Below are 17,972 nucleotides of genomic sequence, written 5' to 3' on the forward strand. Positions count from 1 at the left end.
TCTGAACAAAATTTTGCTTCTCTTAGTGAAGAAGTTGGGGGAATGGATATCAGAGAACCTACTAGCACTGCCTGCCATGTGGTGTTTTCAACATTAACAAGTGGTAGATGACATTACACGTTCAAAGGGGAAAACGGCAAAACTAACAGGAGCCGAGAGTACTTTAAAAAAAGTCAAAGCAGACCAACGTGGGGTTCAACAATTCATTGTAGTTCTGTATCGTGTAATAATGTTAGAGTTTATGCAGTACAGTTATTAATGTATATCCTAGCGATCTGAGTTATTGAGAAAAGGTTTATTAATAAAGATAGTGGGGCACCTGGGTGGCTCAGTCAGTTAAGGATCCAACTCTTGACTTTGGCTCAGGTCATGATCTCGTGGTTCATGAGTTGGAGCCCTGTGTTGGGCTCTCCACTGACAGCACAGAGCTTGCTTGGGGTTCCTTCTGTCCCTCTCTCTCTGCTCCTTCTCCCCACCTCAAAATAAATAAACAGACTTAAAAAATAAAGATAAGATATTATGAAATGCATTTTACACTTGATCTTAGCCAAAAGGCCGAGAAGCGATATATGAAATGCATTTTAAAACATTTTTCTCTTTAAAAATTTTTGTTCTTCCAGAATTATATATTCTCTCTGGGAAACTATATTTATCTGGAATGCTGGTAGTTGTGAATGTCCCGCGTAGCCACTGTTTACTACCTAAGGGGTTTTGTTAAACTGGCAAGTTTACAAGCCTCTGAAGTAATGTTAATCTTTTCCTGTACAACGGTAACTCTCAGGGTTGCCTGCCACGTCACCTACGGCACTTTCTGCCCACGTGGGTGCCTGGGCCCTCCTGCAGAGGTTTTCATCCCCTCTGCCTCCTGTGGCTCTTGGCTTCTTCCTGTCACAAATCCCAGCAGGAAGTTTGAGGCATAGCTACATTTAAGAAGTGTTGAGTCCGCATTGTAACACTTTTAAAGAAGTTTGGCTTTTGTAATTGACAAAATATATTTTAGCTTCTGGAAGACTAGCTAATAATGTCTCAGTTCTTACAGGCTGTGTTGAGTGTTTGTTTTTAAGTTGAATATCTTTCCATGAGATGAACTCTGGTACCTAAACAAATTTGTACTTAACAAAGTGGATGACAAGGTTGTGTATAACAAGAAAGTTCCTGTCCTCCCAGCAGTGACAAGAAAGGTTCCGTGACGTTGTCTAGCTGTACCATCAATTTTTTTTTTTCTCAAGCAATAATTCACACTAGTAGCCGTGCTCTTGTAACATAGGTAAAGGCTGTGTCACGTATAGCCTTATTGACTTTGTCTCTTGTGTGCCTGCTTCTGGACAACATTGTTTATGGAGTATCGTCTCCGTAGTCTTCCCATGTTGATTTGATCTGATTTGATTTGATTTATTTAAAGTTGGCAAGGTGCAGCGAGAGAGGGAGAGAAAACCCAAACAGGCTCCACTCCGTCAGCACAGAGCCCAAGGTGGGGCTCGATATCATGAACCGTGAGGTCATGACCTGAGCTGAAACCAAGAGTCAGATGGGTAACCAGCCGAGCTTCCCAGGCACCCCTCCATGGTGATTTTAAAGTGTATTTTTCTCTTCTTCATGCCTACTCTAGGGTTCTGATCCCACTGCATTCTCTGTACTTACCCAAGCCATCACTGGTCAGGTGGGTTTTGTGGATGTTGAATTTTGCACAACCTGTGGAGAAAAGGGAGCAAGTAAAAGATGTTCTGTATGCAAGATGGTAAGAATGAAGTTCTTTGAAGTTCACTGATTTGGTTTAGGTTTCATATCCGAGTTGATAAACTGAGTTTTAATATTCTACATACAGTGATTGACGTTAGTTTTCTAATAGACTCTAATATAGTATAAATTCTATGCATCTCATCCTTTTTTTTTTTTTTTTTTAATTTTTAATGTTTGTTTATTTTTGAGACAGAAAGAGACAGAGCATGAACAGGGGAGGAGCAGAGAGAGAGGGAGACACAGAATCTGAAACAGGCTCCGGGCTCCGAGCTGTCAGCACAGAGCCCGATGCGGGGCTCGAACCCACGGACCGTGAGATCATGACCTGGACCGAAGTCGGACACTCAACCGACTGAGCCACCCAGGCGCCCCTATGCATCTCATCCTTACAAGTAGTTCTGGGAGAGAAGTATGGGAGAAACGTAGTTCTGTGCCTTATCTTCTCTCAAACTTCCATATCGCCACAGCTTCAGTGCTGACCACCTCCAAGAAAAAGAATGCAAGAGAGTGAATACAAAAAAGATAATCCATAAGGGATTGAGGCTGGTGCAGACCTGAGAACCTAAAGTAGGACAGTTCATAGATATGCAATCTCGACTCTTCTGATGGTGGCTTAACTGCAGTCTCTCCATCATGTCTCTATGTAAAACTACAACTCCCTTCTTACTGCCACCGATCTTTAAGCTCTCTGGACTGTATTACCCACTTCTGTCAGAATGAACTTTGAAAGGGCATATCTAATTGGGTTCTTCTCCTCACAGATACTACCTGCAAGCATTCATCTGTGCATTCACTTTACACTATCCATTAAATCAAGTTCCTATTGTTTTTAAGGTTGAAATTCTTCAGCGTATTAATAACATTCATCACATTTTGCTTTAACCTACTTCTGCACTTCATCTCTTTTAATTACTTACTTCTTTGAACCTTGATTTCTTTATATGTGAAATGGGGTTAGCGTTGTAAGAATTTATTGAGACCATCTATATTGGTTAACTGTTGCTGCATATAAAACCCTCCAAAATTCAGTACTTAAAATGCAGTAATTTGCTAATTTCCCATGTTGGCGGTTGGCTGAGATGGGCTGAGAGGGGCTGGGGCACTTTTTCTCCATGCGTCTCTTATCCTCCTTAGACCAGCAGGCAGCCTGAGCCATCTCATAATGATGGCAGAAGTAAAAGTGGGCAGGTGAAAACACATGAGGTCTCCTGAAGTCTAGCCTTGAAATTGTCATGCTCTCTCATTCCTTTGGCCAAAGCAAGTCACATGGCAAAATTGTAAACTCAGTTCTTCCCTTCAGTAAAAAGAACTTTGAAGTCTCATGGGAAAATGTAAACATGCAGGGAAAAATTAAGAATTGGGACCAGTGAAACAGTCTCCAGTATGTGTCATCTATTTATAAGGGCCTCGCACAATGCTTGGCATAGAATCTTACAAAACTCTAAGGTCCATTTGCACAAACTTCTTGCTGTTCCTTGAGCATATAATTCATTTCCCTTCCTCCATTTTTGTACAAGATAATCTCTGCCTGGAATGCTTCTTTCCCATTCCTCTGTTGACTGCCTTCCTTCATTTAGAGGGAGTCACTGCTTCCTCTGTGCTCCTGTTGCTATTACTACACTTACTAGGATATAAATCATGTTGTTGAGTGTCTGCCTTCCTCCACGCTGCCCCATCCAGCTCTTTCTCAACCTACCTTCTTCTGAGATAACTATATCTCCCTTGTCATAGTACTGTATCATTTCTGACACATAGTAGGTTCTTTTTTAAAACAAATCTTTCAATTGTTTGTGTATTTTTGAGAGAGAAAGAAGTAGAGAGCAAGCAGGGGAGGGGCAGAGAGAGAGGGAGACAGAGTCCCAAACAGGCTTGAACGCGGGGCTTGAACTCACAAACCGTGAGATCGTGACCTGAGCTGAAACCAAGAGTTGGACGCTTCACTGACTGAGCCACCCACGTGTCCCCACATAGTAGGTTCTTAGTAAATCACTTGTTGGAGTCTTTGGTAGACTGTTTGTTGTATATCCATTCTTGTTATAAAGTATGAACTAAAAATTACAAATCTAAATTAGTGTACCTTATGGTTTTAAAAGAAAGCATACCAAACACCATTTTTACAGCATAGTTGTTGGTTTAGTGTTATAGTTGGAGTATCATGCAGTCACAGCTCTTGAAATGAAATAAACTTAACAATTGTTTTCAGGTAATATACTGCGATCAAACCTGTCAGAAAACACACTGGTTTGCACATAAGAAAATCTGTAAGAATCTAAAGGACATTTATGAAAAACAACAATTGGAAGCTGCCAAAGAAAAGAGTGAAGAGGAAAACAGTACGTATATAAAAAGCAAGCTCGTGGAGAAGAGGAACGATATTATTAATATTAACACAGGGCACCAAGGGACGGAGTATTCTCTGGGGACTGAGGAAACTTGGAGTTGACCAGCATAAGAATCACACTTAAATTTGTCCCTACTTTGGGTTGCTGGGATAATGTCTAGAATATGGTTAGCCTAGAAGTCCCTGGAAAACAAAGAGGTATAGAATTTTAAGGAATAGGGTTTATTCCATATTCTACATTTGGACTCAGGAGAGTACCCTGCAACAACAGGACTTTGAGTATTCACTTATCCTTTACTCACAAAGGATTTTAAGGTCTTCGACTAAGGAAATAATTACATTTCCCCTAATGGCTACCCACAGATTTTAAGGTTGGGAACCTTTAATTTTTTTAATTAAATTACAAAGCTGTAGGTGAAATTACAGAGCAAATTTATAAATTACAGATTACATCGCAGACCTACTGTACAGATTAGGTTTCTATAAGTGTCTGGGCATAGAGTTCCCTATTATTTTTTCTCTCCCTCCCTCGTGAAGTATATGACTCATTTTCATCAGAAACAGTGAGTTGCTTCAGCAATGGTTCACAGACCGTAGTGGAAAACAACATCCACTCTATGCCCCACCCCTGAAAATATATCATACGTTCTGGGGAGCGCATCTAGTTTGAAAAAGTGGCCCAGGTGACTCGGATACAAAACACTTCCCCCTCCACCCCTTAAAAAGCTGTACTGCCTTTACCACTTGCTTGAGAAACACTGTTAGTAGGATTGAATGATGTGCACAAAATGAAATTTAATTTATATAAATAAATTGTTACGAGAACAGCCAGGCTTTCTGCCACGCCTTCTCGTGTCTCCTGGACCAAACTTCTTTATGCTCTGTTTGGAGGGCAGAGGATAGCAGCTGGTCTCATACCAGACGAGCGAGAGAGTAAGACTGTCAGGAAGCATGGGAATTCCCAGTTGCGAAGCATCAGCAGGTGCCATATGTTTTTCTAAATGTCTCACGCACCTCTACTTCCCACCAGGGTAGGATAGCCTTTATTATCCCCCACTTTACAGATGAGGAAACAACCTCGTACAGGCCATCACCTACCCAAAGACATCAAGGTAATTCACGGCAAAGCTGTATTTAAATGAAGATTTTATCAGATGCCAGACAACCATTTAGATTTCAAGGCCCGGCTGTGGAGCCAGAGGCCCGGGTCCAAAGTCTGGTTTGCTCTTTCACTCTGAGTTGCCAAACCCTTCTCTTCTCAGTTTCCCCATTTGTAAAAGTCATGATAATAATGATAATAGAGATAATTTACCTCACACGGCTATTGGGAGGATTAAATAATTTAATACACGGAAAGCACTTAGAAGAGTGACCGACATGTGGTAGGAACAACAAAATGACTTTTTTTTTTTTTGTTTTGGTCAGATGGCAAACTTGATGTCAATTCTAATTGTATTAATGAAGAGCAGCCAGAGGCCGAAACGGGAACTTCCCAAGAGGATTGTAACCCCAAAGAGTCTGTAGAAGGGGAGGAAGAACGTCCTCAGAGTGAAGTTGGGTTGGAAGGCTTGCAGGATGCTCCTGCAGGTCCACAGGCATCTGAGGAGTAAAAGCCAGAGCCAGCACCAGTGTGGATGGTTCGTACCCTGGCAGGTAGCTGGAAATCTCATGCGACTGTATCCTCACTGCCTCGTGATACCTGCATGGCACCATGGCAGGATTCCATGTTTCCTAGAATAGACGCTTTCAAGCAAAGCTCTGTCTACCATGCCCTAATTTCCTTGTGCTCTCTGTACTGTCATTGGACCGATACCACAAGGGAAAAATTTTTATTTCAAACTATAGAAGAAACATTTTTATTCCCTTTCTGAGGCCAGCTTCCCTGCAATTGTTCTCAAAGCAAAATACATCCCTTAAAGAAGAAATGAAATATAGGCTGTGGGGAACAAAGGACCCAGCAGAATAGGTGTAGGAGAGAGATTTTCAGGAAGGAAGGATTTTTTAGCCACTGAGACGGGTAGTTAAATGAATCATAATTTATATGCGAGTAAGATGAATATAAATAGCATTTACAATAGTGAAGCCCTGCTTATTAAGATGAAATGAAATGAAGAAAAGTTGTATGTTACAGGATCTGTCCCAGTTCAGCCCATTGTAGTTTTATATAGGAATTATCCTGAGCAGTCTGAACTTTATATAGTTCCTGTGGTGACGTTGTATATACAGTATTTGTACCTTCAGAAATGTCAAATCTCCCAGAAGGAATGAAGGCATAGCCACAGTTATCTCAGCATGTGCTTTAAAAAGGATATTTCATGAAATGTTTGATTCAATAATGGCTAAACATAGTGTGTCCACAGTTATGAAACTAATTTACGTGCCATATTCCACTTGAAAGGCTTTTATCTTCCTGTAAGCTTTTCATGTGGCTCTTCCTGTCCAGAAACTGATTTATAACTGTCACTTTTAGAATGTCCCGGCACCAGTTTTTAGCTTACACAGTACCGAAGCAGGCTAAGGTGTGATAGCCAAAGACAGTGCCGTGTTTCAGAGTTTCTTGTGATGATTGTAAAATAAATTGTGCCTACTGTATAACCAACTCTACACCTTGTTTCCTGGTTTATTGCTGTCAAGGGGTGGGAAATATTAAAGAAATAATAGAGGACTTAATTTTAGGAATTTCAGCAAATACTAGAGAACAACGTAATAAGTATTTTAATGTGCACAAATGCAAATCACAGTGACTAAAATTCCCACCTCACTTCACTGATCACATTCTTCTATCTTGCTGGTTCTCCTCTTACACCGAATGACTTTTCTCCCAGTCCCAATATTACACCTGCACTCCCGCTACCATGCTGTTCCCGGAGGACTTCTTGGGGGCAAATTCAGTGTGAAGGGTTAACTGGTTGGGAATCAGGCAGACTGCACCTAAACTTGCCAGTCATGACAAGCCTCCCTTCCCTTGTCAAGGCACCTCGTCTGCGCACTGAGAAACATTCCGCTTTGACTAGTGCGATAGTCCTCCTAGGCTCTGTTCTCCCACCAATCTGTTTTATACCTGTGTTATCTGATTGTTTTTTCGTGTGTGTTATCGCCATTTTGTGTTACCATTACGATGCCTGTCTTCGGATAACATGGAGGGTTGTGAAAAAGCAGGAGGAAATAGGAAAATCGAGAGATGTGGAGTTGTAGAGGTACCTTTTCCCTTCATTGAAGTGAATGCTAACATGAATCAACTCTAACACCGCTACAACCCCCAGTGGACAAAGAAGACTTCAGGTATAAGCCATGTCAACATGAAAATTTTCCATAGATGTGATTCAGGGAAGAGGTGGTCAGAAGATGGAGTTTAAGACACAATGGGGTTGGTTCTGATTATAATCCCTTCCTTTGTCATACTTCAATCTCAGAGTGATATTTCCAATTAAGATAGGTGGTCATCCAGTTCATTTTTTTAAAACCGTGTTGAATTACTTTTAATATGCTATCAAGAAACTTCTCAAACAAAAATATGACCTAAAGGATTAAGATAGTCTTATTATTCCAATATGTTTCATACCTAGAGCTGATGTAATAGAATATTGGTCAGCGGGTTTACTAGGAAACTGGATTTTGCTTTTTGATTCAATAGGTGATAACAGTAGTTAACACTGAAAGTTACTCTATCCCTGAAGTTATCGTTTTTAATCTTTATAATAAGCCTGTAAATTAGACTTTATAACAAGCCTGTAAATTAGACTTTATTTTAAGCCCCATAGCACAGACAAGGAAGAGGTCAATTAACTTATCCAAAAGAACAGAGCTGGAACTCATCCAGGTCTCTAGTTCTGACCACTCCATTATATACTTTTACTATGTTACCTTTGCTGTAGTATCTCTGCAGATATAAGATAATAGAGCTCTGAAGGCAGGCCATTATTTTACAGGATTTAATGAATATTTTCCAGGATCTTTAAAACATGACTGATTTTAGTCATCTATCACGTACATGGGTTTACTTGAATTTTAATATTACTGGGTACTGAACTTCATAGAAATTCTTCAAGTAGATATTCCTTTTTTTTTTTTTTTCTAAGTAGGTATTCTTGCAGTGTTTTTATCTTCTCAGGATCCCATCTCACCTGCATCTGAAGCCAATGAGTGCCCTTCTTGAGTGGGAGCTTGTACATCTTCCAATCCAGGTGTTTTTATGGTTGCTACTGGTAGCCGTGACCTGCTTCTTTGACCACACCCAGGCCAATCAGAGCACTTCCTAGAGGTTTTACATTCCTGAAGCTGAAGAGGGGAGGCTTTTTTTTGTATTTTGTTTCTCTCTTACAACAGTGATTAAATACAGGGATTCAGTTCCAGAGCTGTGCTGACATGCGGAGGCACCTGAGAGAATACAGCTATTGAACACACCCAAGCAGGCAAGGGATAGAGGGAGGGAATGCTGTTTGAGCTGTTGAATCCACTGAGTTCTGGCAGTCTACACTGGGCTTACATGGTTTGGTTACATGAGCAAATTTCCCATTTGGATATCTATAATTTAAAACCAAAGAATTCTTACTAATACATTTGTGACAAGTGGAAGACAAATGGGACCAAATTTTTAAAGTTAAGTGCATATAAATAGAGCTAAAAGGAAAATGAAGTCATATAACTTAAAATTTTGAAATTTATATGCTCTTAGAAAGAACATACAATAGCAGTTCAAGGTTTTTGATTTTTGTTTTTTGTTTTCTTAACAGTTCAAGTTTGGAATTAAATCATGGTTATCATTTTGGTTGGAAAGGAAACCACCAATGCAAGGTGTTTTTCTTTACGAATGTTTTTTCTAGAAAAACTCATTTGCTTGAAATTGTATAGAAATTAGTGCATATTTATATAAATTGTGATAATACTAAAGCATTATTTACATAGATAAAAAGCAATATCTTAATTTAGTAAAAAGCAAATTTCTTCTTCTCATAATTCCTTCAGCAGATATATAGGAGATTTCTTTTCCTCTAAAAGGTAATTCTGGCCTAGTTTATAGGGCTGTTTTTTGGAATCCTTTAAGGACTTATATGAATACATGAAGGCATCTTTTGAATAAAAGCCAAATCATAATTTGTCTAGAATGAATCAGGTAGCTACGTAACTGACCAATTCAAGGCAATGTATCTAGATAATTCATAAACTAATATGGAACCACTTAATTCCAGGATGATTTGACATGGGTAAGATTTAAATGTGAAAAAAAATGATCATTCTCTGAAAAAAAACATGAGAAAATTCTTAATGACTTTGCCTGGAAGGAGGCCTTCGTAAATAGGATCCTAAACCCAGAAGCCATAAAAGGAAACAAATACAGCTACACTTAAAACATAACCTGAACACTTCTGCCTCTGGAGAGGTAGAGTAGACATACTTTTCTCTATTCCTTCTGCTAAGTAAAACTAAAATCCCTAGATATGATACATCAAACATAAATAAGAAGACTTCTCCATAAGGTGGAGAAAGAAGACAGACTGGCTGGGGACCTCAAGAGCCAGGCAGTGACATTCAGTTTGTTCTCTTGAGATTTTTTTTTTTTTTTTTTTTTTTGCCTCATATATCCCAGTTGTGATGCTGAAGAAGCTGGCAACATGGAAATACCAACACTAAAAATAAAAAGTCCCTAAAAAGGCCTGCTGGCCTGCCTTGTAGATTTGTGACTCAAGACTGCAACATCAACTCATTCTTGAATTTCTAGTCTACCTAGGCCTGCCCTACAAATTTTGGATTTGTCAGCTCCTAAAATGGCATGAACCAAGTCCTTGAATCTCTCTCTCTCTCTCTCCCCCCTCTTCTCTCTCTCTCTCTCTCTCTCAATATATATATATATATATATATATATATAGGATATATATAGGATATAGATATATATAGGATATATATACATACTGTGGAAAGTTTTTTTGGAGAGCCCTAATGCACCAGGTGTCTTACTTTGGGCAGTTATATAACAAATAACCTGTATATAACATGTATATAACAATAAACATGTATATTTCTCACAGTTCTGGAGGCCAGAAGAGATCAGAGTGCCAGCATGGTCAAGTTTTTGGTGAGTACCCTCTTCCTGGTCTACAGAGGGCCATCTTCTTACTCTGTCCTCACATGGTGGAGATAGGGTAGCCAGCTCTCTGTCCTCTTAAAAGGGCACTAGTCCCCTTCATGAGGGCTCTACTCTCATGACCAAACTACCTCCCAAAGGCCCCATCTCCAGATACCATCATGTTGAGGGGTAGGTTTCAATATACAAATTGGGGGGCGGGGGGGAGGTGGGGACACATTCACTCTGACATCAGATAGAGTTCATAAAGGACACAGCTGCTCCGGGGATAAGAATAACCATTAGATCAAGCACTGACTTTGAGAAAGCTACTCTACCTAATACCTTACATCCATTTATGTAACTTAATCCTTGAGATTTAATGAGTTAACTATGATTACCATTTTAAATAAGAGGAAATGAAAGCTTACAGAAGTTAGCTAACTTGTCCAAATGACGACTAGTAAGTGGAAGAGCTAAACTGGGTCTGATTCCAGAGTTGCAGCTTTTAGCCACTTCCCTATCTACATCTATATAATATTTTCTCTTTCCTGGTCATGAGAGCTCCTGACGGATCCTAATATACTTTTGACCCAAATCAGCTTGCATGTTCTCTTTTGCTTAAAACAAAGAATTTAATACCCTCTCAACTATGTGTTCCATTTTGGTAGAGTTTTAGGTTACCTCAGTAAGGATCATGTCTTTTATTTTGTGTTTCTGCCTAAATGGTGTTTTATTACAGTCACATCCATTCAGTAGCCCTTCATTACTGAATAAAAAACATTGAGGAGTGCATTTTAAAGCAAATCTTTTTCTTCATACAAATGAGACATCTTTCCATTAGTTCCTTAAAAAGGAGATTAAGTAAAATTTGCTAGCCATATTTTTGTAATTGGAATAATTTTTTCATCATTTTCAGTTGCTTGCGGGATTAAAAATAAAATATCAGGCTCCATATTTTTTTTTACAATTCTTTCAGTAGTTAACCTGGAGATTACAATATCTTATCTTAAAGTTACTGCAATCTATTCAAAATTAATACTGCTTATGCAGTTTATGGGCCAGCTTAAATCGGATCCCAAATGTACCATTTTCATCATGAAATAGGTTGCTGTTCTGCCCGCTCAACGTTTTTGCTTAGTGGGTCTGATAGTGCTCCACTTCTGATGAGTAACATTAGTCAGAGTTGCCTGATGTTCTTTGATCAGATTCTTAGTACTAGGATGGATGCAGTAGCATGCCTAAAACTGCTATTTGAACAATTACTAGCTCTCTGCTGAAGGTGGTATGGCCTTATTCAAGAACCTTTTGAGGCTGCACTGTGACTTTCTTAGAGTTTGCCACACTTCACAAATCATCTTTACCTACCATAAATACTTTCAGCACCATGGATTATACCAAGTTATTCTGTTACCAGTTGCTGTATCAAGGACGGTTAAATTACACTGAAATCGATCAGCTGGAAGCATTAATAATCATTATCTCATATAGTTTCTGTAGGCCGGAAACCCAGGAGCAGCTTAACTGAGTGGTTCTGGCTTGGGGTTTCTCAGGAGGGTGTGGTGCAGCTCTTGGCCAGGGCTGCAGTCATCTGAAGGTTTAATTAGATCTGGAGAATCTGCTCTCAGGATGGCTCTTTCTTATGGTTGTTGACAATAGGCCTCAGTCTCTCACTGGCTTTTTGAAGTTGACCTCAGTTCCTCACCATTGAGCCTCTCCAGAGGATTGTGTAAGTGTCCTCATGACGTGGTAGCTGGCTTCTTGCAGAAGTGATCCAGGAGAGACAACAAGAGAACATTTCAGCTCTTACCACAACCAAATCTTGTAAGCCATGCACTATAACTTTTGTCTTGCACCACTCGTCTACATCAATGCCCAAATCTCTGGTTTTTCTTTCCCCCAAGTATAACCCTCTGCCAAGGATCATGGCTGAATTTTCAGATTCTGGCTTTGTACAGAATCCTAAGTGCCCACAGGGGAAAGGAGGTTACAGATTCTCAAGGACGGTTCACTATTCCCTCTAGGGCTTTTGTCCCTTGCCTATTTTGATTTCAGCCCCACCTATAGTGCCCACACTGTGGTGGTATCTAAGCACCACCAGATAGGAGGAAATGTCACTCTGCTCTTTGTAAGCTTTGATCTAGCTCTTTAGCTTAGCTGGGGAAAACCAGCAATGCATTTTGTCTCTCAGTACCAGGCAACTGCTAAAAGCTTTTCTGGTTCCTCTTTCCTCCAGCAGCAGGCTTCAGGATAAGCAAAGCTCAGACCACTAGCCCACACACAGAACTGGCAAATGCCTTCAAAGGTGAGATAAAATGACAATAGACTGGATAAAGAAATTGTGGTATGATCATACAATGGAATACCGTACAGCAATGAGAATGATAGGGCTGTTGCCTCATGGGTGAATTTTACAGTATTGAGTAAGGGAAGCCAGACACAAAGTAATTCAACTTTTGTGATTCCATTTATATGCCTTTCAAAGACACACACAACTAATTTATGGTTTAGAAATCATAACAGTGGCTAGGTAATAGGTAATAAGAGTGGTAACAGACTGAGGAGGCACTTCACATGCTGGTGATAGTCTATTTCTTGTTCTAGGACTGCTGTTACCCGAACATGTTCATGTTTTGAAAACTGTTAAGCTGAACATTTAATGATTTGTGTACATTTCCATATACGTGTATTACTTCAGCAAAAATTTAAAATGTGTAGGAATTGTATTGTTGGTGTTTCTGTTTACATTTACATATTTCAAATAATATACTAATTATACAATATACTTAATCACAGAGAAGTTTAATGAAGAACTGGAAACCACTAGGCTTTCTACAGATACCAGGGTTTATCTCAGTGTAATGGTGAGCATTTGAGCAGATTCTGTGCCTTTCTCATCAAGGTATTTTTCCTCTCGTGTTGGAACTGTGTCCCAGTTGAGGGAGGTAATAGCCATAGCTGATCTCTTCATGGACCTTACAAATACAGCATCTTCTGGGTCATCAAACACAGTTCTGCAAAAATGGCAGTAATGTCAGACAAAAAAGTCATTAAGCCAAAGTGAAATTTTGATTTAAACAAATAAATGAAATCTTGCCATTTGCAAGAACATGGATGGAACTAGAATGTATTACACTAAGTGAAATGTTAGTTCAAGAAAGACAAATACAGAATTTCACTCATATGTGGAGTTTAAGAAACAAAACATGAACATAGGGGAAGGGAAGGAAAAATAAGATAAAAACTGACAGGGAGGCAAACCATAAGGGACTCTTAACTATAGAGAACAAACTGAGGGTCGTTGGAGAGAAGTCGGGTGGGGAGATGGGCTAAATGGGCATTAAGGAGGGCATTTGTTGGGATGAGCACTGGGTGTTATATGTAAATGATGAATCAGCAAATTCTACTCCGAAACCATTATTATACTATACGTTAACTAACTTGGATTTAAATTAAAAAATAAATAAGGAAACAACCCTCCCCCCCCCCCAATAAATGCCATATTTTTCTGTGTTATTGGTAGCATAGTACCACTAACAACTCTTGGCTTCTACTGATAAATGACTTTCAGACTAAGGAATGATATTTTTATTGTATGTATTGTTTATTTTTAAAATACAGTTTTTAAATATATTTGGGATTGGCTATTCCACATTCATATGTTCATGATTTAAAACCAGTGTTAAATGAGATTATTAAACTATTTGTAGATGTCATATGCTTATTAGTATCTTAACTACATTTTATTAGAAAGTTGCTATTTCTCTACATTATGCTATATTTTATTATTTTTTAAATTTTTTGTTAAAATTTTTTTTTTTATTATTTTTGAGAGAGTGAGGGGGAAAGGTGTAGAGGGGAGCGGGGGAAGAAGAGGGTCCAAAGTGGGCTCTGTGCTGACAGCAGAGAGCCCAACATGAGGCTTGAACTCACGTACTGTGAGATCATGACCTGAACCGAAGCTGGATTCTTAACTGACTGAGCCACCCAGCTGCCCGTACATTATGCTATATTTTATAAGTGTTCTTGGCAATAAAATTTTTCAATCCTGAATCCAAAGGAAAAAAAAATACCTAAGTGTAAAATTTAAAAAGAATTAATGACTTTAAAATTCATCAATGTTCTTGAATTTGAAATGTTTTTCATAGTTTAATGAAGTATTTACCTTTGAAAATATAAATTCCCATGAATATAAAATGTTAATCTACATATCTGCTTTCACTGAACATATTTAGAGGAACATTAAACATTTGTAATTTGCTAATAATTCTTAGGTTTTATTTTTTATGCACCAAATCGGCTTTTCATTTATTTCTGGTTATAATAATAATATTAAAAACCTAAATATGTAAAATATGAATGAATAGCTTGAACTTATTTATCACAGAAAGACAGAAGTTTTTCTCATCTATTGAAGAGTTAGTCGTTTTTTAATTCATTAAAATCTATTTGGGAAATGAAGATAATTTAAAGTCAATACAATTATGAAATAATTTGATAATAAAAGTAAAGTTAAAAAAATCACTTACTTGTCTACATTATTCGCAAATGAAAAATCTATAAAAAAAATACATTTCTAAGTTAGTATTTTCCAAATAATTATTCAGCTTTTTAAAACAGTAAAACCGTGCTATAAAGGAAAAGTCTAGAGCACAACTCTCTGATTTTTGAATGACCATTTAGATAAATAATTCAATCCATCAAAAATGCCTTGACGCTTAAGCTCAAATTGAACTTTTCTCTTAGTTATAGTGCCTTAGGTTTGCCTTAGGTTTGAAGCAAGTTCTTTAATTCAATACAGTTCTCAAAACTCTGAGAACAGAATGCTTAATCAATTAAGTTACCAGTGGAATCCAAGTGGGGATTTTTGTAATTATGATATTGAGTCTCATGTGCAGAAAGTGATCCTTTTTCTCAGATAGACACATGAATCTATAAATGGACTACCAGACCAAATGAGGAGAACTATTTAGGGCAGTTTAAACCTTTTGAATTCTTGGCATTAACTTCAAAGAAATAGAATAAACAAATCCTAGATCACAAGAATCTCCATCTTCCCTAGCTTTGGAGCTCAAAGGCTAGTCCACAAAGCCGGGATTTCTTATGGTATCTTCCAGAGACTGTCATTGCTTTGTTCATTCCTCTCCAGAGGCCTGGTGCCAGGCCAGACATGGAATGTACTAGCACCTGTTGGGCCACCAAAGCCCACAATACCACAAGCAGCAGGGAGCACATAGCCCCTGCCTTAGAGGAGTTCATGGAATTGTTCCCTTCACAAATGGCTGACCATTCCATTTCTGATTTCCCCAGTCTCTCTTGCTGCATTTTTTTTAAGAATTTACATTTTACTTACTTACTTACTTACTTACTTACTTATTTATTTATTTATTTATTTATTTATTTATAAGTAATCTCTATACCCATCATGGGGCTCGAACTCACGACCCTGTGATCAAGAGTCCTGTGCTCTTCTGACTGAGCCAGCCAGGCACCCCTTCTATATGTTTTAATTATAAAATGCTCATTTTGCTGATAATGAATATAAACTAGAAAATAGTAGAAAGTGAAATCTCCCTTTGATCTTTCTCATTCCTCTTACCAGAGGCATCACTATTAAGAGTTTTGTGTGTAGATTTCCAGCCTCCTATGTGCATACACATGTGTACTCACATATGTGAACTCAGTTCCAATTTTGTCATACTCTGCATTTTATTAGTCCATGATGTATTTTTCTTATACTCAATATCCCATGGAATAATTCTAAAGTGCAATGGTTCATGTTGTAGGAATGTTCCATCACTTAATATTCTTCTATGAAGGACCATTCGGTGTTTTCATTATTTTTTCTTTTACTTAGAATGTTTCATTGAGCAGCTTTATACATAAATCTTTGTTTTTATGTGCAAATACTTTTGCAAAAGAGGCTTCAAATTTAAATGCTGTTTTGAATGGTTTGCACATTTTATATGTTGGTGGATGCTGCCATATGGCCAAGAAGGTTAAACTAGTTTACACTCCGACCAATAATTTATAAGTTGTGCTTTTTTCTCCCTTAATCTTTACTAACCTTCTCAGCGTTTGCATATCTGCAGGACGAAATTGATATCTCATTGTTTTATTTTCCATTTATTTGCTCACTAGTAAGGCTGATTATGAGACATCACATTTATGTCCTTCTCTAAATGTCTTGTTCATAGCTTTTGTCACTTTTTTTTTAAATTTGGAGTTTACAAATTGATTTATAGGAACCCTTTAATATAATAGGAATTAGCTTTTGCCTATTGTATATATTGCAAAGATTTTCTTTTAATTTTGTTCCTGTATCATATAATGGTTGTCATTTTTATGTAGTTTAAATCTGTCAACTTTTCATTTTTATGGCCCTGAGTTTTGTGCAAAGCTTTGATTGTACTTCGTCTCCTTGGGATTATAAAAGTTTTTCTTTTTTCCCCCATGTACTTTTCAATTCATTTATATTTAGATATTTAATCTCTCTGGAATTTATTTTTCCTTATGATGTCTCCCGAAGAAAGTGGTTTTTGTTTATTTCTTTGGCGCAGAACTGCTCCGTGGCACAACTCCAGTGTCCCCCAGTCATGGCTTCCAAAACCTGCTCTGCTGACTGTTGATTTTTGCCTTCACAAATTCTTCTGACTCTGCAGTTTTCTCATTGCCAACCAATCTCGAGTTCTCACATTGACCCCTGGTACCTCTCTGAGGCTTCCTGCACAAATAGCACTTGGCATTTGCTTTCCTGGATGTGCCTCATGTCGTTGCTTCTCAGAGTCAGAGATGTTTTTAAGGCCTGGATTCCCAAGGCTTCGATCCCCCAGCTCAAAAGTTTTAATTTTTACTTTTGTCTGGATTCTGGCCTCCCTGTCTTATATCTGGATTCACCCACTCTGCTGAACTATCCATTTGCTAAATAGTCTACATGAATTTTGTTGTTGTTGTTGTTGTTGTTTTCTTCTTCTCTCTTCCTAACATGCCTCAGCTGCTAGGCCTAGGCTCTGGGACATCATCCTCAGCTTGGTCTTAGCCCTGCAGTTCCATCTTGTTTGGGGGAGAAGAGCAAATACAGAAATCCAGCAGTTTTACTTAGACCACTACTAGTCATTTAAAAATGTTGGGGCGCCTGGGTGGCTCAGTCGGTTAAGTGTCCGACTTCAGCTCAGGTCATGATCTCGAGGTCCGTGAGTTCAAGCCCCGCGTAGGGCTCTGTGCTGACAGCCCGGAGCCTGGAGCCTGTTTCAGATTCTGTATCTCCCTCTCTCTGACCCTCCCCCATTCATGCTCTGTCTCTGTCTCAAAAATAAATAAAGGTTAAAAAAAAAATTTAAAAAATAAAAAATAAAAATGTTATTGATATTTTCATTTATTTTAATCTCCCTTAATGTCTATCCCTATTTAGGTAGTTGGTGGGAAATCCCCCAATGTCTACTTCCTTAAACCGTATAAAAGCCCATAGCGTTTTGATTCTGAAGTTATTGGTTATCCTTCAATAAGCATGATAATTAATGGAAATCGGTGCATTTCTTTTACCCGTTTTACAAGGATGGATAGGTGGCATTTGAAGAAACTACAAGTTGACCTTACTTCTCAAGCTGTTAGAATAGAATTGGTTTCTTTCCCAGTATAAGGTTAAAGATAATGAAATCAAAACATGGTGTTAAAATTACCTTATGAACAATTTTAAGTATGGTTTCTTCCCAGTTAAAGGATTCAGAGTCCTAAATGTGCATGTCACAGCAAGATGAGATTTATATAAAAACAAATATAGAAACTATAAAACTGTAAGACATATTTTTAAAAACTTACATAGTGGGTTTT

At 38.2% G+C, this 17,972-nt stretch overlaps 2 protein-coding genes and 1 pseudogene across 6 annotated transcripts in view; 1 reads left to right on the forward strand and 2 right to left on the reverse strand.

Moving 5' to 3' along the window:
* ANKMY2 (ankyrin repeat and MYND domain containing 2) overlaps positions 1–6,685 on the forward strand; it is a 38,334-nt gene extending 31,649 nt beyond the window's left edge. Inside the window, 3 exon segments of the mRNA XM_058724908.1 lie at positions 1,610–1,738; positions 3,944–4,073; positions 5,507–6,685. Of these exon segments, the coding sequence (XP_058580891.1) occupies positions 1,610–1,738; positions 3,944–4,073; positions 5,507–5,691 (444 nt within the window). The 3' untranslated portion in view covers positions 5,692–6,685.
* LOC131511276 (U2 spliceosomal RNA) lies at positions 388–567 on the reverse strand (annotated as a pseudogene).
* A 6,240-nt stretch (positions 6,686–12,925) lies between the features above and the next one.
* Positions 12,926–17,972, reverse strand: part of LRRC72 (leucine rich repeat containing 72) — a 43,304-nt gene continuing 38,257 nt past the window's right edge. For all 5 annotated transcript variants that reach the window (XM_058724914.1, XM_058724911.1, XM_058724912.1 and 2 more), the window contains 2 exons: positions 14,672–14,699; positions 12,926–13,156 (listed from right to left, as the gene is read on the reverse strand). In XM_058724914.1, the coding sequence (XP_058580897.1) occupies positions 12,991–13,156; positions 14,672–14,699 (194 nt within the window). In that variant the 3' untranslated portion in view covers positions 12,926–12,990. The remainder of the gene's footprint in view (positions 13,157–14,671; positions 14,700–17,972) is intronic.

This window comes from Neofelis nebulosa, chromosome 4, assembly GCF_028018385.1.
Source record: "Neofelis nebulosa isolate mNeoNeb1 chromosome 4, mNeoNeb1.pri, whole genome shotgun sequence".
Taxonomy (NCBI): domain Eukaryota; kingdom Metazoa; phylum Chordata; class Mammalia; order Carnivora; family Felidae; genus Neofelis; species Neofelis nebulosa.